The sequence below is a fragment of the Mytilus galloprovincialis genome, chromosome 2, assembly GCF_965363235.1.
Source record: "Mytilus galloprovincialis chromosome 2, xbMytGall1.hap1.1, whole genome shotgun sequence".
Lineage (NCBI taxonomy): Eukaryota > Metazoa > Mollusca > Bivalvia > Mytilida > Mytilidae > Mytilus > Mytilus galloprovincialis.
This window is the reverse complement of record NC_134839.1, coordinates 7,221,693-7,248,626: the sequence shown is the minus strand read 5'-3', so window position 1 is coordinate 7,248,626 and position 26,934 is coordinate 7,221,693. Positions and strand designations below refer to the sequence as shown.

Here is a 26,934-nt window from a genome sequence, read left to right as displayed (position 1 = left end):
ATAATATCATTATATAATGGACTATTTTCGTATGTTTGTAATAAATAACTAAAAGATAACACCAATATATGTTTGTATGTATAATTGCTGGACTGGATATGAAGTGACTAGATGGTTTAACTGGTTCCTGTATGGACCAACTCATCTTCAACTGGGTCTGGCTTCTTTTTCAGTTTCTTCATCTGTATTGATACCATTCACTTGAGGACAACTCTTTTTTGCATCACTGTCAGATTGTCTCCCCTTATCTATATCTGCATTTGATATACCACTGTCTCTACTGTTATCAGGGGCTGCACTCCCTGTTTTATCTTCATCACTAGGATCCTGATCTTGCTCCGAATCTTCTTCCTCTTCCTCATCACTTTCACTTCCCTCCTCGATTGTACTTGACAGCACTGAAAAAGTTTGATATTGTTAATTTGATTTTCGCTTTTTGCAGATAAATGTAGGTACAAGATTCATGCAATGAAAACTGTCTCAAAACAAGTCATAGTGTACAATATAGTGGAAGGTATACACTCTATCTCATTAATAGTCAATGATTACATTAGATGTATGTTTCATTATAATACTTAATTCTGATTGGCTACACTGCAATCTCACGTTATTCCTTAATTAACTTCATTACACAATAAAATTTATCAGTCATGATGACAGAAGGTCCCACAATAAAGTGCACAGGTAAATTAAATAAAAACTTCATAAAAATTGTGTTTTCATGATTCAAGCTTAAAAATGTAATTATAAGCATTGAATGCTTCTTTTTGTAACTTCATAGGGTTGTAAAAGCGTTGACTTTGCACACATTTTTAGAATTAAGCACTTATGCTTACACCCTTCATACAAAATGTACCTAGGTCAACGCTTTTACACCCCAATGAAGTTACAAAAAGAAGCACTCAATTCTTAAATAATTAACCTAATGAAAAATTTCATTCCCAGTGGGTATAATAAAAATTTAAAGCATCATCAAACATATCAAACATGTAGCGTGTGTCTGGCAGATCAGGAATTACTTACACATTAAACTTTTAAAATATTACAAACTTCCAGAACAAATATCAAATGGTTCATCAATTTTAAGCACAAGACTAAAGCATCTCTTATATAAGTAACATTAGTTTTTTTTTCAACTTTTTATGCATGTACTATGCTCTTGAAATAACATATAGAAGAAGAAGATGCTTTTTTTCCATAAAATGGGCTCACAAGGAGCATAATATAATATTATTCTATTACAAATATAATAAACAATACAGTATACATAGTTACAAACACAAATAAGAAACAACAGTTTTCATATATTAGTTATATATAGGAGTATATATAAAACCTTCGTCTCAAGCACACCTCTAGAAAGAAACAAAAAAGAATACTGTGAGTAGGCTAAATATATCTAGCTGAACTGCAGGAGGCACCAAGGGACGGTGCTATATGGCATGGTGGGTGCATATCAAAATGTGTATCAGGACATTAATGATATGGTAAGATATTGTTAGAAGTTGCAAATAACTGGTATGTCATCCTCGTGCCTGGTGCAGAGGAGTTAGTACTATTTAAAGTGACACAACTGCAGGAGGTATGTGTAGTAAAATGCTGTTATAATTCCCTTTAATCCTGTTTTAGGTATATCAGGTATATTATTGTAGAGTCAAGACCTTCCACTTTGAAATCCCTTATAGCTATTTGTCATTTGATAAAATGAGAAATGTTAGGGGATGCAATCATTGTCCTTAGCATGGCATGTAAAATACTTATATCAGAAAAGGGTTCTGAAAGTTCTAAATAATATTTATAGGAAAGATATTACAAAGCAATAATTTCATAGCAAACATCTATATATATATATATTTACCAAGTTTATTTCCAGAACTTGTTGACATGGTTGATGGTGGAGGCACTTCTAATTTAGGTGCAAAAGGTCTCTGTTTCTTAGCCATGTTCATCTGGTAGCAGTAGCAACACCTAAAGCCTATAGACAGTATATAGAAATATTAGAAAATATTGACAATATATAGTAACATTAGAAAATATTGACAATATATAGTAACATTAGAAAATATTGACAATCTATAGTAACATTAGAAAATTTTGACAATATATAGTAACATTAGAAAATATTAGGAAGACCAACTCTCATGTTAAAATCTTGAGATCAAAGTTTTCAAGGGCTTTAAATATTCTAAAATCATCTATAAAGTTTATTTCTACAACCAAAAAAAAGGTTACTGTCGATTACTTTTATTAAATTTGCAACCAGAATTTATCATAGGCATGCTAGCTTTCTCAGCAGTTAGGTTTTTGTTTTATTTTCATATGAAATAGTGTTATACATACAATTGTAAAGACATTAAATTGGCTGCTATTTTAAATGGAAATGTGCACTGTGGATTTATTTATTTATTTATGGTTACCAATTTCAGAATATTGAACAAAACTTGTATTTTCGATTTTGTTGTTCTGCATAGAAGCTTAAGGTGGTACCTAACACTACAGGGAGATAACTCTGTAAAGTCAGCTAAACGTTTTAATTATGTTGTGTTGTAAAGGGAATATTAAGCTTCTCAATGATCAAAATTGGTGTTTGTCAAACTGCTATATAACCAGTGTAATTTTTCTGACAAAACAGTTGGTTCAAAATTTTTGAAATTTTTATATTTTTGTTAAAGGGTCAAAGTAAATACTTTGTCTTTAATTTTATTAAAATTAAACGAGCCAAATTAATTTTAGTGAAAGTGTTAGGTACCACCTTAAAGAGAATTCGTAATTCTTTTAACATTTAAATCATTGGTTCGCCTCTACCCATGAAAGTTGGTATTTAACAAATAAAATGAATCCACAGTACTTGAAAAGTATTGTTCTTAAAAAATAAATTTTAAGTATTCTTATCATGTTTTCTTAAATAATGTCAAAATTTACTCTATCTTTATAAGTGTGATATATCAGGCTTGTGATTGTGTATATTTTCTTGATATATATTGATAAGGACCTCGGTAAAAATACCTATTTGACATTCATAAAGAAAATTACTTACTTATATACTCAAATTCTTCTTTTAAAGCCATTCCATTATGAGAATGACAAAATCTACATATGAGGGCATATCTGTTTTGTGGTCCGTCTCCAACCAGGTATTCTAACACTTTATCCATCGCTGACCTCTCACGAGGCAGTATTGGTCTTGGTAAAGGTGGTCCTCTAACCTGATCTATAAAGAAACCATCATAGTGTAGTACATATATAAATAGATACAAGAAGATGTGATATGAGTGCCAATGAGGCAACTCTCCATCCATGTCACAATTTATAAAAGTAAACCAATATGTCAAAGCATGGTCTAAGACTAAGACTATTTTCCAAAAAAAAGAAATCTGATAGAATGGTCATGAATGCCAAGTAATTTTACTCTAACACCATTATTTTGACATCGCATTTTTATTCTGATTTTTACTGTCTAATAAAAAATTTATGTTCTGATTTTTAACCAGTTGACCCTTGCATAATGGCAAGATATAAAAAGCAAATTTGGGATGATATCAAAATGAGATATCACTACTGTAAATCGCTTTATTAGATAATTGAATTCCAATACAATACCAAATTGTTTATTACAGTGACATGTCTTTTTATTATGTTAAACAATATACCAATAAGCCATGGCAATAACATTTTTCAACACCCAGCCCTTTGGACATATAAGTAACTTTAGACATGTACACATATAAAAAGAATCATTTAACAACAGTCAAACTCAGAAGTCCGGTTTGATTGTCCCTATACAAAAAGTTTTTTCTCTTATTAAATGCATTGTTAAAAAAAATAGCAGTTTTTCTATGATGTTTGCAGATAAGCACTTTAAATTGCTCATCTTTTAGAGAGGTCTTCAAAAGAGTGTTCTATATTCAGTATTTATAAGTTGAATTCTTAAATTTCAGTAAAAAATTATTCTGTTTTTAAAGTACTATAAGGGCTGTTCCAAATTTTTCAAATTTTATCTCTTATTTTTTAAGTTTTAATAAATTGCTCACCATATATAATGGTTTACAGTAATCTACTGTTACAACTGTTACTTAGTAAAGACAAGACCTTAAAAAAAGACAAAATTTTTAATTATTGATATTATATACCATAATTTCCATTCATCTGAGGAGTGATAAGAGCTCTTGGTCTCATTCCAGAACTTTGAGGATGTCTAGGTGTTGATTGTGGAGTTTCCATCCTTAATCTAGGAGTACCATGTCTTGCTGGAAAAGGGGTGGCTGGTCTCATCTGTGGTGTGGGTTTAGCATTGGTAGGTAAATTTCTCTGTCGTAAAACTGAAAACAGAATTATATATGAATGCATTTTTCATGAGAATAAAACAAGAATGTGTCCATAGTACACAGATGCTCCACCCACTCACACTATCCTTTTCTATGTTGATTGGACTGTGTAGTTGGGGTCAAAACTCTAATTTGGCATTAAAATTAGAAAGATCATATCATAGGGAACATGTGTACTAAGTTCCAAGTTGATTGGACTTCAACTTTATCAAGAACTACCTTGACTAAAAACTTTAACCTGAAGCGCGACAGATGGATGAACAAACCAATGCACAGACAGAAAAACATAATGCCCCTAATTCTTTACAAAAGATTTCAAGAGATATAACGGATTACTGGCTGTTATGACTTTTTAATATACATATTTACACTTATGGGTATTTAGCTAAAGGAGTAGGGGCAATAAGGGCCAAAATCGGCCCCAATTTTCACAAAAAAAAAAAGTTCTTTCACAGTTATATATTACCAACTAAAATAATCATCATAAAGTGTGTTTTCAGAAAACATGTTATTTTCGGCAAAAATCACGTTCTGTGACGTCACAATAGAACATCGAAAACGCCATGATTTGTAATTATTGCTTAAAAAACAAAGATTTTCAGTACATTTTACGAGAATTCGTACCCTCCGCAGGTATGTGCCAAAATTTCCTTTAAACGATAAACGGAACTATAAACAAACAAAATAGTAGCAAAATATTGTTTTGGCACATGCATGCGGAGGGTATTAATTTGTTGTCAAAAGCGGAATCGTTTCTTCTCGGGAGGCATTGAACGCCTGACGTTATACCCCTTTCAGATAACCAGTCTACTCGCAAATACAACTTAACTTCCACGTGATGCAAATTAATATTATGCCTCTGAATGTGGATTGTTTTAAAACTTTTTTTAGTCGTCTTCGTCTCTTTCATGGTTTATTGTAGATATGAGTGACTGTGGATCAAAATAGAGAGGGCAAACGATGTCCGGTAAAAAATTGAAAAAAAAACCATAAATTAAATTAAATTAAAAAAAATCAGTATAGAACTTAATTCTACATTGACTTAATTGATTTGCGACATGTAAAATATTTAGATCGTCTAATCACTTTATATAACATGATCATAGAAAAGTAGTTGCGGAAATTTGAAAAAGCCGGTTCAGACGATTGAAGACCTCTTTTAGGACAACCACAAAAGAAAAGCGTCTATAGTTACCAGCAGATCTACTTAGCTCAACTTATTTAGAGAATAGCTGTGCAAAGGATTATTAATTTCGATTGCAATTCAAAAGGGTATGTTGATTATTTTACTTATCTAAACAGAAATATGCGGGGTTCCGTACAACAGTATTGTATTTAAAATATTAATCTTCTCACGGTACATATGAAACTGCAAGAATTTTCACGATCATTTCAACTTAAAAAACTTACATGAATCCGTAAGAAAATCAAAAACATACCAAAAATAAATTGGTATTTTGAACAATAAAATTTAACAGTTCGTAATATTATATTATTAATATTGCCGCGGACGATGCCAAGAAAAGAAATCATTTACGGAGTCTGAAAACTACTTGCTCTAAGAAACTTTTTTGAGTTTCTTTTCTATAACGTTATATTATAAATATATACATTATAAATAAACAATGAAAAGATCACAATTTATCCTACAATTTGAAGTTCTAGACTAAAACAGTGTAGTTTCTTAGATATCGTATGCTCAAGGACGTATATTATGTTAGTTATACGTCCTTGGTATGCTCAAGACATTTTTCTAACGTATTGTTGAATTTAAGTACCTGTAATTTATCTTCTAATAAGCAGTTGAAGCGATAGCCGTGAGGTAAACAATAAAGATAAAAAAAAAAAAAAAGGTCGTCAGTTTTGAAGTGCGAAGATACCGAGTTCGAATCTCGCGATTTTTTCAAAAATTTTTTTTTGGCAAAATTACTTTTTTAATATTGTCATAACGTTTTAAAGACAATAACAATCAAAACCAAGGAGTAAACAAAGACTCACAAAACCAAAGGACATTTACATCAACAGTTATAAATAATAACTATTGAAACAACACGAACTCCACTAAAAAGAATGATTTTTAATGATGAGATTTTTTTATAGATATTTACTGAAGAGCAGTAAACATGTGATTTTGAAGAGAGACATTATACTTCAACTGAATGTACTAGCAGTTGTCACTTACATACTTAATGGTCCCATACTTTAGGTATTACTTATCTTTTTTTTCTGATTCGTTTCTCAAAGCATTTGTGCTCGAATAAAGAGTTTAAACCTATGTTTTAATGATGATTAATTGATAACATTATATTATCATGCACAGAAACGAAAAAGACTACTTTTTGACAGTTTATAGTGTGCGGCTATAGAAGTACTTATCTTTTATTTTTAAATTGAAAAAATGGTTATTAATATTTTCATAGTAATTTTGATAAACTTTCTAAACATAAAATGTTTACTTAATACCCTGTCATATTCAGTTCAAAATAAAGAATACATTATTTTGATTATCTTTTTTTTTCAACAGATTTTAAGCTGGTTTAAACAATGCAAGTGTATGATGGATGGAAGGAATACGTCGGTTCCTGATAGGAACTCTTGATCTTAAGGTGAGAATAGAATTAAGAGAAATTGAATGCGTGCTTTAAATTCTAGTAATTATGATAAACGTAATTTGATAAGAGCATGTATTACTTGCATTTCGAGAACACTTAAGAGCTTCGCATATTGAGTAGATACATTTTTGTTTAATATTTTATGTTTCCCTCTGTTTGTCTTTGTTTGTGTGTGTTGTTATAGGGGTGGTGTTCAGCAGCTGTCCTATGAATGTTTATCCGTTATATCTTTGTACTCCTGTTTTTAGGTTGTATATCTAATATGTGAAGAGTTTAAGATTTATTTATTATCATTAACTATCCGTGATTTTTATACTGACATAAACACTTTTGTTAGTAGGTTCCATTTATAGCTAATTTCCTAATACATGTAGAGCAAGACTTTGGCTAGCTTGTTTGCTTTGTTTTTAGATTATGTAAAATTGCAATTGGGATAATGTCCAATCAAATTTAAAAAGTAATATATACATGTTTAACTACGTCTGAGTATATATATACATGTATATTGTTTGAAGATGCTAATTTTTATTACAAAACTTGATTAAATGTTTATACAAACATAGCAAGCAAGCCAACCAAAGTTTTATTCTACACGCAGTAGGAAATTAGCTGTAAACGTTAAACAATAATTAAGTATGGACAATCAGGGTTGAATACCGCATATTCTAAAACTGATATTTCGTGAAGAAATTGACATGTATTAAACAAAAAAGTAAACACACACACGTGCAGAGACAAATACACACAACAAAACTAAGAAACGTACGCACCATGGTCTTTTCAGGCTAAAACAATCTATTTACGATATTGTATTTTATGATTTTAAATCACACTTTGGATATTCTGCATGTTATTCTGATTTACCTCATGCTAAGTGTTTAAATATTTCCATTTCTAATTTTCAGAGAATGTCAACGCCCAGAAACTATAATTGCATTTTGTGTTCAAAAAGACCAAAAATTTGTAAGGGTTCCGCGGAACCCAGTGTCTCGCCTATTTTTGCTGTAAATTGCAGGCTCAACAATAATGAGGAAAAAAATCAATAAAAATATTCCTCTTGTTACTATTTTATGATTGTAAGAAAATCTAAGTCCATTTAAAAGTAAATTACAGAAAAAATGGAATAATCTTTTTACAAACTTTACTTCTGGATACAATCTAATATGATGATAAATAAGCCTCTGTCCAAGTTTGGTACAAACCCAGGATAGTTTAATTAAGAAAGTTATTAAAATTTTAAAAACTTTAACCACAGACGGCCTAGCCAAGATCAGATGTGCATTTCATATTGGGTCTATGTTATAGGCTTGTAAAGACAAGAAGATAAACTTTACATAAGTAATACATCTTTGAACTGAAGAAGAGGATGTAGGGTTTCACAATGAATATCAAATATCATGTATAGGTGTTACCGTTTTGAAAAAAAACACTAAAATACACGCTGAAAATGGGCAAAATTACACGTTATGTTGTTTCATTTAAAATTTACCTTTTTTTATCAATTGATAGTTAATAATTGAACTTAATTTGAACTACATTATTGGTTCACTGTTATAGACAATTTATTCTTCTTTCTTTTACTGGTTGTTGCAACAAAAAATCTTCAGTGGTTACAAAGTTATGATAAAAAGTTGAATACTATGCGCTCGTTATGCAATTTTGTACTTTTGTTTTTAACTTGCTCAGTGTAGTGATAAAAGAGAAAAATAAATTAAATTTATGCTATTATGTCTTTTATTTTCTCTTCTAGTATATACATTATCAGAAACTACCTCATTTATCAAAATTGCAGTACCCTAGCTGGAGATATATGCCATCAAAGTTGGATATACAAATAAAGTGAAAAAATGTCTTGTCCGTAGACATGCATTCCCTAGTAAACTGGAAGCATAATTACATTTATGTTGCATTGCTAAGTTCCTGTTCTTTTGTAGATATGAAAACACTACTAACATTTTTTTCTACCATCTATTAATAGAGGAATAAATTCAAAAATATGTCAGAATGTCTTGTCCGTAGACACATGTCTTGTCCGTAGACATGTCTTTTTATCAATATTGCTTGGCTTTATGGGTCTTAATTAGTCCTATGTGTTGTTTAAACTTAGAAATATCTTATTTTTAATAAATGAATGGTAATTTAAGTGTTCTCAATTTTTGTAAAATGACTTTACGGGAGTGGATTTTAAAAAGTGTCAGATTATCAGTCATAAAAAGCATACCTTATTTTACTTCAATATTGTTTATTCCAGTTGATGCATACCTTAAAAGATTAACTAAATCAAATGAAGAAAAAGTATTTCTCTCTCTCTAACTTTATCTTTTGCATTTCAGTATTAACAGCAGATGAGGAAGTGTCTACGGACAAGACACTTGTACATAACAAGTATTAAATTCAATTATTTGTCTGCTATGGAACTTAAATCTTATTTATAGGTGATAAAAGTTATCTATTCAAATTAAAACTCAGTATTTTCAACATGAATATAGTCACAATTAATTCTAACAGATTTTTTTTTTAACTGAAATTGTCTTGTCCGTAGACATTTACCACAATATATTTGTATCCAATTTCCTTGATTTCAGCCTAATTTGATAGGTAAAATGTATGTTATTCTTTTAAGAGAACACATTCAACTATGTCAAAATTGAGTTTTAATAATAGTTTGATTGTTTTAAACAGTCAGATATATGTATTTCAGTTAAAAGAATGTGTCTTCAGTTTGGCTTAATCAATAAATTATTGAGATATGTAAAGAATTATGGGTACATTTATGTATTTTCCAAAATTTAAAAAACACAGCTTAAAATTTAAATAGTAACTTTTAATCTTAACTTTAACAATCATCTTTGAAAGCATTTAATTGAATATCAATAAAATGTCTTGTCCGTAGACATTATCAAAATGTATGTGTTTCCATTTTCCTCGAAGTTAAGCATCATTTGATAGATAAACCTGATAAAATGTATGGTTTTTTTTTTAAGAGAACACTTTCAGCTGTATCAAAATTAGGTTTTAATAATGCATTTCATTAAATATGAATACAATGTCTTGTCCGTAGACAAAACATATAAATTGTATTGCTAAGTTTGATTGTTTATTGTAAGAATATGCATCAAGTTATTTTAATGTTCTATACACCAAAAGAAAGGGTTTTTTTGGAAGTTTTGTTATTTATAGATAATTTTAGATACAGTTTTATCAGATAAGATTAATGATCATAGAAAGCTACTGTTGTTTGAAATAACTGTGAGTTAAACATGTTCTTGTCATTTTTTTTTCAATTAAAATGTTTGATATTCAATAATTCTAAACATATTTTGTTGTCTTTGTCATTGACCAAAAATCTGACACTGGTGACCATGTCTTGAAGCCAACCATTAAAGAAAATTATACAGTTTTTAAACACCATTTATTTAATAAAAATATTAAATATTTCTTCCAAAAACTGCATGTAATTATATAAATGCTTCCAGTGTTAGCCTAACGATAGCAATTTTTCATAATTTAAACCATTTTTGAACCAAAATATCAAAAGAGTTTTTCCCTGAGGTGATACTCATTTTTGACCTCATGTGAAACACAAAATGCACATCTGATCTTGGCTAGGCCGAGAGTGAATGTAATGGTTCCCCGCAGAAAAACTAAGTCCATTTAAAAGTAAAATATGGAAAAAATGGATTTATTTATTTACAAACTTTACTTCTGGATACAATCTTATGATCGTAAATAAGCTTCGTCCAAGTTTGGTACAAACCCAGGATAGTTTAAGAAAGTTATTAAAATTTTAAAAACTTTAACCACAGAGTGAATGTAATGATTCCCCGCAGAAAAAACTAAGTCCATTTAAAAGTAAAATATGGAAAAAATGGATTTATTTATTTACAAAATTTACTTCTGGATACTATCTTATGATCATAAACAACCTTCTGTTCAAGTTTGGTACAAACCCAGGATAGTTTAAGAAAGTTATTAAAATTCTAAAAACTTTAACCACAGAGTGAATGTAATGGTTCCCCGCAGAAAAAACTAAGTCCATTTGTAAGTAAAATACGGAAAAATGGAATTTTATTTTTACAAAATTTACTTCTGGATATTATCTTATGATCATAAACAAGCTTCTGTCCAAGTTTGGTACAAACCCAGGATAGTTTGAGAAAGTTATTAAAATTCTAAAAACTTTAACCACAGAGTGAATGTTTTGTTTCCCCGCAGAAAAAACTAAGTCCATTTATAGTAAAATATGGAAAAAATGGAATTTTATTTTTACAAAATTTACTTCTGGATACTATCTTATGATCATAAACAAGCTTCTGTCAAAGTTTGGTAGAAATCCAGTATAGTTTAAGAAAGTTATTAAAATTTCAAAAACTTTAACCACAGAGTGAATATTTGTTGACGCCGCCGACGACGCCGACGACGACGGAATGTAGGATCGCTTAGTCTCGCTTTTTCGACTAAAGTCGAAGGCTCGACAAAAACCAGAGACAGGCGAAAACTCATAGGACCCAACAATAAATCACTACGTAAATGTTTACAACAGAAGTTTTTCATTGAACATGACAAAATTAATCACGCTAACAGTGTTATATGTAATAAGTGCAGAATACGATGCTCTCGAGAAATTGACACAAATGTAAGATGCCCCATACAAACTACAATATCTGAATCAATTAATGATGACACAGAGTACGTCCCTCCAGCAAAGTATGCTAGATGTCATCCATGTAAATCTCCACCAAGTATCGCACTGCCTATACCATCAGCTGGAGGTGGCCACTCGCAGTGTGTTGTGTGTAAACGCCGAGGTCCAAAGCTAGTAGTTGTCCCAACAAACGCTAGATTTAATATATTTTTGGATAAACTCATTATACTCACAGTTGGTGCCAGATGTTGTCCAGGACACTTGTGCAATGACATATTTTTACCTGATGCACTTGACAGAATTTCACATTCGCAGTCTTCGTCCATTTTCAACCGTACTGATTTAATGGACCTAATTACGCAAATCCGAGATATGGCTTTGAGAGGAAGCAAGCGGCGAATAGATTTTGATACAGAAAACGCACTTACAAGCTCAGACATTTTAAATCTAACAGGCCTTTCTAAGGAAAACTTTAATGACCTATGTTCAATTGTCCAAAAGGGTAATTTGCGAGATTCTCGGACTCGAAGTGTCCGGACATGCATTGGAATATTTCTAACAAAATTGAAGTCTGGTTTATCAAATAAACTTTTATCAACACTTTTTAATCTTGGTAAAGATTCTGTTAGACGTGCTATTGCATCAGCTAGAAAATACTTGTCTGAAAATTTTGTTCCCTCTAATCTAGGATATAATCATATAAGTAGGGAAGAGGTTATAACATCGCATACTCGACCTCTAGCGCAATCACTGTTCGGAAAAGGAATGTATCCTGCAATTATAGTCGCAGATGGCACTTATATCTATATCCAGAAAAGTTCACAATTCAAGTTCCAACGTAAATGTTTTAGCATATGCACAAACATTGACCATTGGTTAAACCAATGGTCTTTGTAACAACTTCTGGTTACATAATAAGTGTAATTGGACCGTACTTTAGCGACGGCAAAAACAACGATGCACAAATAATGAAGCACATAATTCAACATGACATTGAAGAATTTAAAGAATGGGTGACTGAGGATGACATAATGATTGTCGATCGTGGCTTTAGAGATGCACTTGACTTACTGCAAGAAATGGGTATTCAAACAAAAATGCCAGCTTTTAATAAAAAAGGGGAGTCTCAACTTCCAGTTGAAGACAGCAACGTAACAAGACTTGTTACAAAAATCCGTTGGGTGGTAGAGTCCGTTAATGGCCGCATTAAATCATGGAAATATCTTGATAGAGTTTTACCAAATAGCCATTTGTATCTGATTATGTAAATATTGCCTTTGCAATCATGAACAAATATTTACCAGAACTAAATACAGGTGACTTAGAACAAGATGAACAATTGGCGTCTAAAATGCTTTATCTTTCAAAGCAAAAGAACTTACTCCATGAGAAAATAATAGAGAAAGGCCTTGACAAACGTTCTTGTAAATGGCAAAAGATTGATGCTTCATCCGCCCCTACTTTTCCTCGTTTATCAGAAGAAGATATAAGAAATATTACTGTTGGAGTCTACCAACTAAAACTTGCTCCATGTTATACCAGAGAACACCTAGATGACGATGGTAATTATGAAGTTTTTACATGTGACCATGAAGAGAATCTTTTGTGTGCTAAAATTCAGTCAAGACATATATCATCAAAACGCTATCGTGTATGGGTTAAATATGATGACATTAGTGTCGTGGGTTGGTATTGCCAGTGCAAAGCCGGAAGTCGGGTTGTAGGAACCTGCTCCCATGTTACAGCCTTAATTTGGTATCTTGGTATTGGAAAGTACACGGATAACATTTTTGAAAACTGTCGTGATTGGAGCAAATATCTTCTCGACGCTCTTAACCTGCCAGATCCAGTTACTGTTGACGAGAGTGACAACGAGGAAGCAAATGATGAAGAGTGAATGACATGAAAATTCATAATTTGTTTTTTTCAATTTGGAAGAAATAACAAAACGTTTAATTTCTTTTTTAATCATATACTGTACATATTTTGTCAGCGGCCAACCGTATCAAGTTGTAGTTTGTGGTTTGTTTTTTTTTAATTTCTCAGACAATAACTTCATGTTTTCTAATATGTTGATTTACTAGTTCAACATATTTCTTCATATACACGTTTTTCATGTGACTATTTCTAATCAATTGTAAAATTTAACAAATAGTACCTCATTAAAACTTATGTTCATGATAAAGCATAATGACAGTGTATGTTCTTTATAGCTTTTGACTTGGGTATTTAGAGTATATCCATTCCTTGCTAAAGGAAAATTCTGGACAGCAGAAAATAAAGAATGATTTGTCACATAATGCAGAATTGATGAATATTTTACAAGATTCTTTGATAAAAATACTGTATGCATATGCCTATTGTTAATTCTATTTCCAGTGTAGATGTCCACATTAAACGGGGTCTTATGAAAGTTCTAAGTGAGAACTAATATAGATAAGGACCCAATAACAAATCAATTGATAAAAAAACAGATATATTTTTTTTTTCGAATTGGTATACTGTTCACGGTAGATCTGATTCTTTTTCTGGGCATATTTCTGGGCATCTTAGAAAATAATCTTGGTTTAAGAATATTTTAGAAAGTATCATTAACAAACAAGACTTGAAATTTAAAATTGCTCCTTTTCAAAAATTAAGTGTCTTCAAGTGTATTTAGAATATTTAGAGAGAATTATCATTTTCAAATGATCATACAGAATTTTATAGGACAATTTGTTGTTGTTTTTTCTTCATGGAAACAGGGCCTATTACTGACATTTTGATTTGATGTTTCTGAAATATTTATGAAAAACAATTTTCTCCTTTAATTTTAAACAATTCTATTATTGAATTTTTCCTCAATAAGGAAAAAATTGGTTTCTCCTATTTAACCTTATGAAATAACTGTGGTTTTGTTAATTCCAATAATTTCGAGAAAAAAAACTAAGGTCTATGACCTAGGTTTTACCATGTTTATATTGAAAATCGAAAATATATTGATCCAGAGGTCTTAAAAGAGAGAGAAAAATATATCGTCCAACATTTAAACACCAATTCCAAGCTATCTCATGTATCTGAAAGCGCTTATCTAGGATTTGATTATTTTTAGGTATGTTTCTGTTGCCATAGCAACGGTAACTATGTTATTGTAAGTTTATTGAATTGTAAACAAATATTATAAAATAGCATTTGTACACTGTATGAGTTGAAAAATAGCATTTCCTTAATCAACTGAATGTTAAAATAGTATATGCTACATTGAAACTTCAAAACGGCTACAAATAAAAATATTCCATGAAAATAGAAAATATTTTTATTTATCTGTCATCAGTTTTAAAAGTTTCTTGCGCAAAAACGGCTTGAGATATGAACAAAATCTTTTCTGTTTTATAAATTGGATAGTTTAGGCATGATTTTCAGAAAAAAATGAATTTGTTCTAGGCTGGGGCCGATTTTGGCCCTTATTGCCCCTACTCCTTTGCACTTAATGACCATAGATCTGTCTCCGAATAACCTATTTGAGTCATGTTATTACCACTTTTTTATTATGACATCAAATGTTTTGAATTGTGATACAAAATTTTGCAGGAACTTGTTTGACTTTGAGTAATGGCAGAAAAATTACATACAAACATAGACGCTTTTACAAAAACACATTTACCTCCATTCTCACATTTTATCTTACACAACAAATACTTTAAGATATACATGGTTCCCAGAGTATATATTTTCTAAAGAAATGTTAATATTCACTTACCTGATCCCTCACTAACTTTTGGTGGCGATGGTCCAGGGGTCTAAAATAAGCAAAAATATGTATACAGATCGGTAATTTATAAATACAGCAAGGAACAAAATTTCCATCTACATTCACAAATAATTTATTTTATCTTTTTTTTTATCTTGCAATGCAGGTGCAGGGGACATAGAAATTATGGAATATAAAAATTATGGAATATAAAAATAAGAGGATGTGATGTGATTGCCAATGGGACAACTACCCACAAGTGACCAAATGACACAGAAATTAATACTGTAGGCCACCATGGCCACCTACTGCATTCAACAACAAGGGGCTGTCACAACGACAGCAAACCGGATTTATTAACATTTATTTTTGTCCTGGCAATATCACAAAAACCATAACTGATGAACAGTGAAAGTGAAAATCGTCAATATATAATTTGACCTCCATTTTGTCATCAGTACCAACATATTAAAATTTGAAAAGCTTAGGTTGAATGGTTCATGAGTAAATGCAACAACATGAATGTAAAAACACCATTTTTCGATCTTTCAAGAACCATAACTCCTGAACGGTAAAAGTCAAAATCAACATTATTGAACTTGATCTCTATTTTGTCATCAGTAACAACATATGAAAATTTGAAAAGCTTTAGTGGAACAGTTCACGAGCAAATGCACGGACACTACTGGAAACGCCATTTTTCAATCTTTCAAGAACCATAACTCCTCAACAGTAAAAGTCAAAATCGTCATTATTGAACTTGACCTCCATTTTGTCATCAGTAAGTAACAACATATTAAAATTGAAAAGCTTTGGTGGAATAGTTCATGAGTAAATGCACGGCCACGACGGGAAACAACATTTTTCAATCTTTCAAGAACCATAACTCCTGAACGGTAAAAATCAAAATCGTCATTATTGAACTTGACCTCCATTTTGTCATCATTAACAACATATTAAAATTTGGGAAGCTTTGGTTGAACAGTTCATGCGCAAATGCACGGACACAACTGGAAATACCATTTTTCAATCTTTCAAGAACCATAACTCCTGAACTGTAAAAGTTCAAATTGTCATTATTGAACTTGACCTTCATTTTGTCAGAAAAAGAAATGTAAGCCATGTAGTTGAGAGGAAAAATAAAGAACTGAAGAAGGCCAATGGCCGAAACGTCTTAAAAAATTGGTTTATTTATACAATTATAACTAGAGGCTCTAAAGAGCCTGCGTTGCTCACCTTGGTCTATAGATGTGAATATTAAAGGAAGCAGATGGATTCATGACAAAATTGTGTTATGGTGATGGTGATGTGTTTGTACATCTTACTTTACTGAACATTCTTGCTGCTTAAAATTATCTCTATCTATAATGAACTTGGCTCATTAGTTTCAGTGGAAAATGTTAGTAAAAATTTACAAATTTTATGAAAATTGTTAAAAATTGACTATAAAGAACAATAACTCCTAAGGGGGTCAATTGACCATTTTGGTCATGTTGACTTATTTGTAAATCTTACTTTGCTGAACATTATTGTTGTTTACAGTTTATCTCTATCAATAATAATATTCAAGATAATGACCAAAAACAGCAAAATTTCCTTAAAACTAACAATTCAGGGTCAGCAACCCAACAACGGGTTGTCCGATTCATCTAAAAATTTCAGAGCAGATAAATGTTGACCTGATAAACAATTTTACCCCATGTCAGATTTGCTCTAAATGCTATGGGTTTTGAGTTATAAGCCAAACACTGCATTTTACCCCATGTTCTATTTTTAGCCATGGCGGCCATCTTGGTTTTCAAACTACTAACCCAAAAGATGATTGTGGCCAAGTTTGGATTAATTTGGCCAAGTAGTTTCAGAGGAGAAGATTTTTGTAAAAGATTACTAAGATTTACGAAAATGGTTAAAAATTGACTATAAAGGGCAATAACTCCTAAAGGGGTCAACTGACCATTTCAGTCATGTTGACTTATTTGTAAATCTTACTTTGTTGAACATTATTGCTGTTTATAGTTTATCTCTATCTATAATTATATTCAAGATAATAACCAAAAAGAGCAAAATTTCCTTAAAACTACTAATTCAGGGCCAGCAACCCAACAATGGGTTGTCCAATTCATCTGAAAATTTCAGGGCAGATAGATCTTGAACTGATAAACAATTTTACCCCATGTCAGATTTGCTCTAAATGCTTTGGGTTTTGAGTTATAAGCCAAAAACTGCATTTTACCCCATATTCTATTTTTAGCCATGGCGGCCATCTTGGTTTGATGGCCGGTTCACCGGACACATTTTTCAAACTACCAACCCAAAAGATGATTGTGGCCAAGTGTGGATTAATTTGGCCCAGTAGTTTCAGAGGAGAAGATTTTTGTAAAATATTACTAAGATTTACGAAAAATGGTTAAAAATTGACTATAAAGGGCAATAACTCCTAAAGGGGTCAACTGACCATTTCAGTCATGTTGACTTATTTGTAAATCTTACTTTGCTGAACATTATTGCTGTTAACTGTTTATCTCTATCTATAATAATATTCAAGATAATAACCAAAAACAGCAAAATTTCCTTAAAATTACTAATTCAGAGGCAGCAACCCAACAACGGGTTATCCGATTCATCTGAAAATTTCAGGGCAGATAGATCTTCACCTGTTTAATAATTCTACCCCCGTGTCAGATTTGCTCTAAATGCTTTGGTTTTTGAGTTATAAGCCAAAAACTGCATTTTACCCCTAAGTTCTATATTTAGCCATGGCGGCCATCTTGGATGGTTGGCTGGGTCACCGGACACATTTTTTAAACTAGATACCCCAATGATGATTGTGGCCAAGTTTGGTTTAATTTGGCCCAGTACTTTCAGAGGAGAAGATTTTTGTAAAAGTTAACGACGACGCCGGACGCCAAGTGATGAGAAAAGCTCACTTGGCCTTGTAGGCCAGGTGAGCTAAAAAGTATGTTCCCTATTGGAATTTTGAAAACAAGGATCTTCATTTTGTTGTCAGTAACAACATGTTAAAATTTTAAAAGCTTTGGTTGAACAGTTCATGAGTAAATGCACAGACAACAGTTGGTTACCGCCCACCCTACCGACTGCTCGACCGCCGTACATCCCCAAATCAATAACTGACATTTTTGTCACAAAAATCTGGTTAATAAAACCAATACCACATGGTCAGCTATAAAAAGCCCAGATATGACAAATGTAAAACAATTCAAACAAGAAGACTAAGTATGTCTCTCTAATCTTGTATGTGCTCTAAAGTCAGTTTTTAATGATTACGAAGCAAAAGAATGATATCACTTGTATGAAAAGGAGTAGGGCCTGGGGCAATAAGGCCCTTATTTAACCCAAAAATTACTGCAAATTTAAAAGTTATCATATGTATTCTTAAATAACTGAAAACCTTGCTGCAGTACAAGGTACTCATAGAAACAAAACAAATTTGACATTGAACAAGTTTCCATGGCAACAAATCATGATTTATTTTGCATATTTTGTAAAATTTCGTGATTTTCCTTGTTTTTCATCAAATTTTATGTATATTTTAGATTGAAAAAGTATGTGCGCACCCAAGAAACAACTTAATATATGGTGGGATCATGTCAATAATAATAATAAAGCTTCTGTTAAATTATTTTGTTGTTTCTTGCCTGCGCACAATGTTTTCATAACAGAAATAAAGATGAAAAACTGCATAAAATCTTTTTTTTTTATATAATAGTACATATTATGACATAATTGTGACATCATCAGGTAAAAATCTTTATGTTTTTCTATTATATTTTTTGAACCTATGCATTTCTAAACACAATGTGCCAATTTGAAATAGATATCAAACATTTATTTTTTGGGGGCCAAATCCAGGCCTTTTAAATGCCCTTACTCCTTTGTATTTAATCATTTTCATATCCTAATTTCTTGTTGAATTTTTAGGCAATTGATCTCATGGGTTTATAATAGAAAGATCATAGACAAATTCCATATTTAGTGCTGATCAACCTTTTTCCCTTTATTTTTACAGAAGTCTTTGCCCTTGGAAATAGAAATTATAAGGAAACATAGAAAGAGATCGTGTGCCTTCATTTTAGTAGGGCATTTATGAAAATGTTAAAAGAATAAAATAAATTGAAGTTATTGCCCTTGGGCAGATAAAATATAAGCTCCACATGCAATGGAATTCTGTTCTTTTAAACTGACTCTTTTCTTTATCATGTTTATAGAAAGTAAATACAACATTAAATTAATTTGCCTCTTTGACAAATAACAAGTACCTACACTGTTTAAGTCATGAGTTGGAATCTATGGATGTACACAGTTATTTAAAAGAAGCACTTTTGGCCAGTATATGTTTCCCATTCAATTTTAATACCTTGCCTAGCACATTATTTACCTACCTCTAGTTGTTTAAATCTAGCAGGGTCATACTTTTGTAGTATTTCTCTAGCCTTTTTGTAAGTTTCTTTTTCCATAACATCTTCAAGCTATAAAAATGAAATAAAACCATTTGGTTAACTGTTTATTAATATTGGTACAGTATAAATCAGGCAAAAACAGTTAAACAGGGATTCCTCAGAATTTTTTACTATCCCTCTGTATATAAGACTTTTGCATAAAAAAAGTTGTTCATCAGATTTCTTTTTAAGGTTGACTGATGACTTGGAACTTAGATAATCATAAATTTTTATGAAGAGAATGATAACTTACAATTTTCTTCTTATTTTCCTGTAGTTCATTTAAAGCCAGATCTGAAAAGGTCAAAAGTTTACAAATAAATTATATTGTACAAATCTGAATAACTAACTGCAAATATAGTATTGAGTGAGACATTAAACCTGTGTGATTATCAGAAAAATAATTTGGTTTCCAAATGTTTAGCCTAGAGCATCACTAAAGAGACATTTATTGTTGAAAATCTGCATCTGGTGCAGAAAAATTGGTATCGTTAATGTTATTAAAAGCAGTGCTAGAACATCTAAACTAGAGGCTGTAAAGAGCCTGCATCGCTCACCTGTATTTACTGATGCTTTGGAAATCGTGTAAAATAAGGTTAAAATCATAATTCATAGTATAAGATATTATGAGATACTATAATAACATCTAAGATAATAGCAACCAGATGCTCCCAAGGGCGCAGCTTAATACGACCGCAGAGTTCAAACCCTGAACAGTTGGAGCAAGTATGGACACAACATTCAAGCTTGATACAGCTCTGAATTTGGCTAAATAATTGAAACAACATACGGTAGGTTTCTGACACAGAATGAATGTGGTCTAATAACTTAACTTAAGAACTTAAAAATTCTAAATTGGACATTTACCTATTATGATCCAATATCCAAAATCTAAATACATGGTTAGATTCAGCATATCAAAGAACCCTAAGAATTCAATTTTTGATGAAATCAAATAAAGTTCAATTTTGGACCCTTTAGACCTCAATGTGGACCAATTTGATAACCAGGCCCAAATATCAAAAATCTAAATACATGGTTAGATTCAGCATATATCAAAGAACCCCATATATTCAATTTTTGTTGAAATCAAACAAAGTTTAATTTTGGACCCCAATTTGGACCAACTTGAAAATGGGACCATAATCAAAAATCTAAGTACAAATTTAGATTCAGCATATCAAAGAACCCCAAGAATTCAATTTTTGTTGAAATCAAACAAAGTTTAATTTCGGACCCTGATTTGGACCAACTTGAAAACTGGGCCCAAAATCAAAAATCTAAGTACATGTTTAGATTCAGCATATCAAAGAACCACAAGAATTCAATTTTTGTTAAAATCAATTTAAGTTTAATTTTTGTCCCTTTGGACCTTCATGCAGACCAATTTGAAAACGCGACCAAAAATTAAGAATCTACATACACAGTAAGATTCTTCATATCAAAGAACCCCAATTATTCAATTTTTGATGAAATCAAACAAAAGTTTAATTTTGGACCCTTTGGGCCCCTAATTCCTAAACTGTTGGGACCAAAACTCCCAAAATCAATCCCAACCTTCCTTTTGTGTTCATAAACCTTGTGTTTAAATTTCATAGATTTCTATTTACTTATACTAAAGTTATTGTGGGAAAAACCAAGAAAAATGCTTATTTGGGCCTTTTTTTTGGCCCCTAATTCCTAAACTGTTGGGACCAAAACTCCCAAAATCAATCCCAACCTTTCTTATATAGTCATAAACCTTGTTTTTAAATTTATTGATTTCTATATACTTATACTTAAGTTATGGTGCGAAAACCAAGAAAAATGCTTATTTGGGCCCTTTTTTGGCCTCTAATTCCTCAAGTGTTGAAACGAAAACTCCCAAAATCAATCCAAACCTTCCTTTTGTGTTCATAAACCTTGTTCTTAAATTTCATAGATTTCTATTTACTTATACTAAAGTTATTGTGGGAAAACCAAGAAAAATGCTTATTTGGGCCCTTTTTTGGCCCCTAATTCCTAAACTGTTGGGACCAAAACTCCCAAAATCAATCCCAACCTTTCTTTTATCAAAATGTATATGGTCATAAACCTTGTGTTGAAATTTCATAGATTTCTATTTTCTTTAAGTATAAAGTTATAGTGCGAAAACCAATGTGTCTTCGGACAACAAATGACGACGACGCCAACGTCATACCAATATACGACCACAAAATTTTTTGTGTTCATATATAAAACTGCAAAATGTATGTAAACTCAGGGGCAGCAACCCAACAACAGGTTGTCGGATTTGTCTGAAAATTTCAGGGCAGATATATCTAAATCTGATGACCATTTTTGCCAGCAGTCAGATTTGCTCTAAATGCTTCAGCTTCAGAGATATAAACCAAAAACTGCATTTTACCCTATGTACTATTTTTAGCCATGCCTGCCATCTTGGTTCGGGGGAAGGATCATCATACACATTTTTTAAATGAGATACTCTTATGATGATTGTGGACAAGTTTGGTTACATTTGTCTTAGTAGTTACAGAGGAGAAGATTTTTGTAAAAGATTACAAAAATTTAAGAAAAATTGGTAAAATTGACTATTTTAAGGGCAATAACTCCTTAAAGGGCCAACTGCCATTTTGGTCATGTTGACTAATCGTAGATCTTACTTTGCTGAACATTATTGCTGTTTACAGTTTATCTTTATCTATAATAATATTCAAGATAATAACCAAAAACGGCAAAATTTCCTTAAAATTACCAATTCAGGGGTAGCAACCCAACAACCAGTTATCCGATTCATCTGCAAATTTCAGGGCAGATAGATCTTGACTTAATTAACAATTTTAATTTGTATCAGATTTGCTCTAAATGCTTTGGTTTCAGAGTTGTAAGTCAAAATCTACACTTGTCCCATATATTCTATTTTTAGCCATGGCGGCCATCTTGGTTGGCTGGCTGGGTCACCGGACACATTTTTAAAACTTTATACCCCAATGATGATTGTGGCCAAGTTTGGTTAAATTTGGCCCAGAAGTTTCAGAGGAGAAGATTTTTGTAAAAGTTAACAGATGACGCTGGACGACGACTGACGCAAAGTGAAGAGAAAAAAAATTAAGTCTAAATCAATTCTGCTGTTTATACATTCAGAGGAGCAACAGGAAAAACCTCTTTTGAAAAAACATACCATTCTTTGTGATTCGTTTCACATAATACCAATGAAGGAATTTCTTCAATAACCAAATCCTGCAAAAAATGATAAATTAATTATAAGTTCATGGCACATATACAATGTATAATACATGTATATATGTTAGTCTTGTACCCAAATAATATGTATCTTTAAAGTAACTAAATACTAACTATACATCCCTTCTTCAAGTCATCTACAATTTGATCCTGCAAACTTATATCTAACCTTATTCTTTTCTATGTACAATGATGTATATTACGGATTACAAATGTGTCGAGGTTTCTGATTGGATAACAACACAGAGATGTCAGTATATATTCAGGAAACTGCCGGGGTATATACGACGTTTTTATCCCCAATTGGAACCTCAAAAACGTCATCATAACACCGGTTACTATGTGACGTAGTCATAAGCTATCAGACTGTGAGAGGTTCACAGAGGGAAAATAATGACGTGCTTCAGTCAATAATACATTTTTGATACAAAATCACCCAATTAACACTTTTAATACTTGAATTTGATGTTAAAAGTGTTATTATAAATTATTACAAACTGCCTTCGGCTCAGGGGATATAAACTCTAAGCCGGGAATGTCACAGTATACATGTATACCCTGTCTGAGACCTGAATAACATATAATGTAATAATTGCTGCTCATCGCTACATTGAAGACCTCTTGGTGACCCTCTGTTGTTGTTTTTTATTTGGTCGAATGGTGTCTCTTTGACACATTCCCCATTTCCATTCTCAATTTTATTAATATTTCTACTATATGGTTATATATCATGCATGTCATAGTACATGAACATATAAAGCATTTTGATAAAAAAAAAAAACAAAAAAAACAAAAAAAACAACATTTGAATGCATGTATACCTAATATTAAATAACAAGTCCTCATCACAAAAATCAGAAAATATTATCAAAATTTCTCCAATCACTAGACAAAGTTCTAAGCTTTCTGTTTGAATAAGCTAAGAATCAAATAGTGTTTCCGATTTTTATTGCGCATTGAAAGCTTCATGTGATTTACATACATGTACAGTTCTTGTTAAATTGAAGCTACAGGTACGAGTTACTTCGTCTTATTCTAAACATAAACTTACAGAATTGGAAATATTAGCAGAGGTGATGAATATATCAGCCTTTTTGTCCATGTGGGTGGTAGGTAGTAGAAGTAGAAAATCAGAGCTGCACCAATATACATCAAAATAGAATACAGTATCAAACGGCCAATAAACTTCTTTTGTCTCTCTTGGTTCTGTCGGCGAAACTGCTGCAAACTGCTAATTTGCTGTAATGAATTTACAACATTAAAATTAAATATTGATCCAATGATCCAAGCAAGTTTAAAAGAATTATGTGCAGAAACAAAGCAATTTCTGACACTATCGACAAAACCATAGAATTCACCATAAACGGTTTTTTAAAACCACAGAAGAATTTTCAATCATGTCAATGGGAAATCATTTCTTAATTTTCAATCATGTCAATGGGAAATAATTTCTTAATTAGTAATTTTTATCATACAATTTAAAAATATGTGTATGGCTGTATGACATGTTCTTATATCACGCATAAATATCATAAACATTACATGCATTCGTGAATGTGTTGTTCGGTCACTCGATTAATATTTTTCTCTATTGAATTCTTTGATTAGATATACATGTATATGCTTTAAATAAACCTCATAAAATAAACACTTCATACACAGACCACTTTTGGGGTTTTACTCTATTGCAAGGTTGCTTTCTAATTTATTGATGTATGAATACCCAATAGCTCTATTTAAGTAATATAAAGTTCTTAAACATCTTCACTTTTGCATGTGTCTAAAGACATGAAAGATATTGGTCATTTGTATGGCGAGACAATAATAATAAAATCACATAGCAATTTTGACAGTTTCATCTTCCATCAGTAAGGATCGATATGACAGTTATGTTCATACATGTAGTAGACATAATATTTACCTTGTCAATATCATCTAATATCTCAATGGTAGATTTCTTCTTCTACAAGAAAAAAAATACAGTTAATTATTTGTGCAAGTCTTTTAATGTTTTTTATAGTAGACATGTACCATATGCCATCTCAAAGTAATGTTAGCAGAAATAGCTTAGACCTATGTTTCAGAACATTGTAGAATGAGTCATCACTTTGATTTATATAAGATCTCAGACATTTGACTTAATTCTGAAAAATGAAGGAATGTTTGATTATTTTTAACTGAGGGATCAGACAAGGGATATTATTGTTGACGGCAAAAGGATCAATACTAAAAGTTTGATAGCACAGGGCTAGATACATTTGTACTGTGCACAGCATGAAAACGGCCTTGGGAGTCAACTGTCTAATACTCATATTATATTTTGCAGTGTGAAAGACTAGGAACAGTTAATAGTGCCATTAGTGGTGCCTTTGTTCATAATCTGTTACATGATGACTGTGAAATCATAACCAGTGGAAATAACCATTTTTTGACTCACAGTTACGAAGGACAACTTTTTCAAAATCCAATTTTTTAAATACAAACATGACAAATGAAATGCATGTATCTACACATGTATATAAACTTGCTGGATACACATGTGACAACAATTATCACAGGAAACATCCTCAAACGTTTGTTCTTCAGTGTCCTACATGTAGTTGCAGAAAGTTCTTAAAAAGATTACCTGTCGCTCAAACAAAGGTGAAAATGAAGACATACAGCAGAATCTCTAATGTTACCATACTCCTGTTTAATATTGAGATTTCCACCTGCATATTGGTAGATTTTCAATACAAACATTGTGTAGCGTAGAGTATTGTTTGGTTTCAAATTCATGTTAAAAAAGAGACGCAAAAGATACCAGAGGGACAGTCAAACTCATTGATCGAAAATAAACTGACAACGCCATGGCTAAAAAATAAAAACAGACAAATAATAGTACAAAAGAAAAATCCTAGAAAACTAAAGACTAAGCAACACGAACCCCACTAAACTTCACTTAAACTTCCTTAATCTGTTGATACTAATACCAACCCCCCTTTTATCTTTCTGTCCAACACCTAATACCCTAAAGTGAATCAATCTATAGTATTTCTATATAAGTATTGAAATGTGGCCAACGGAAAGATATCACACATTAAATAAGTAATGTTGGATGATATCATTTCGATAAAATTTCAAAATAGATGAAAAAGAAGTAACATGTTTTCTGACAGATTGTTCATTTTCTAGAGTTTTCTTGGATTTTAAGGAAAGACGACACTACATACTCTGAATCTGGAAAGAAGGACACCCATTGTAACCTCCTAAATTACAATTTATGTCTGTGTTATTCAAGTTGTCATTTATCTATACGAAATTATTGGTCCAACACACTGCACATTTCCCGTTTTCAATTTTGTGGTGTTGACGTGCTGCCCTCTGTGAGGAAACGGAAGCAGTGACAAATTGTAACATTTTGATTGGTTAATATGAGATAATGAATAACAATTAGCCATGTGGTTTTGTTTACACTTTCCAACTTGGAAAAACTATTGCCTAAGTGTCTTATCTTACATTTGATTTGCCAGGACCAGTGTATGTTTGTCTCTACCAGGACAAACAATTTAAACAAAAAAGACATATGCGTTTATTATTCCCCCTTTCGTTCAGATAATATTACTTGCAGATGTAATCGCGTGATAATCAGATAATATCAGACATGTGAGTGTAGACATGATTAATGCATGGACATTTGGTATTATAGAATTGGCAAATTATCATGCACCATAGAGACATATATACTACACATATCTATGAATACATCAGCAATTCGCTGAAGGAACTTTTTTCTCGGTTTAATAATGGTTCGGTGTTTTACATATCATTAGTATCATACCTGCCAAATGTCGATCACTATTATTACAAATAACTGAGACTACTCAGGAGCATATATATTAAGCTAGATATACTGTTCCCAGACTACTATAACACATAATAGTAGTCTCAGCATCTAATATCT

General features: G+C 31.6%; 1 protein-coding gene and 1 long non-coding RNA gene across 2 annotated transcripts; one reads left to right on the top strand and one right to left on the bottom strand.

Annotated features, from left to right (window-relative positions):
• On the bottom strand, window positions 1-26,361 carry LOC143062777 (endoplasmic reticulum junction formation protein lunapark-B-like). The gene is made up of 11 exons (XM_076234555.1): window positions 26,204-26,361; window positions 24,913-24,954; window positions 24,043-24,230; window positions 22,930-22,988; window positions 20,023-20,063; window positions 19,713-19,799; window positions 15,322-15,361; window positions 4,131-4,319; window positions 3,038-3,211; window positions 1,859-1,975; window positions 1-398 (listed from the first exon to the last, which is right to left on the bottom strand). Exons 1-11 carry the CDS (start codon window positions 26,228-26,230, stop codon window positions 148-150), a joined length of 1,215 nt encoding a protein of 404 aa, XP_076090670.1. The 5' UTR covers window positions 26,231-26,361; the 3' UTR covers window positions 1-147.
• LOC143062094 (uncharacterized) lies at window positions 6,182-7,897 on the top strand. The gene is made up of 3 exons (XR_012974541.1): window positions 6,182-6,531; window positions 6,850-6,931; window positions 7,843-7,897. It is a non-coding gene; the product is annotated as an uncharacterized LOC143062094 (long non-coding RNA).
• Window positions 26,362-26,934: the final 573 nt, after the last annotated feature.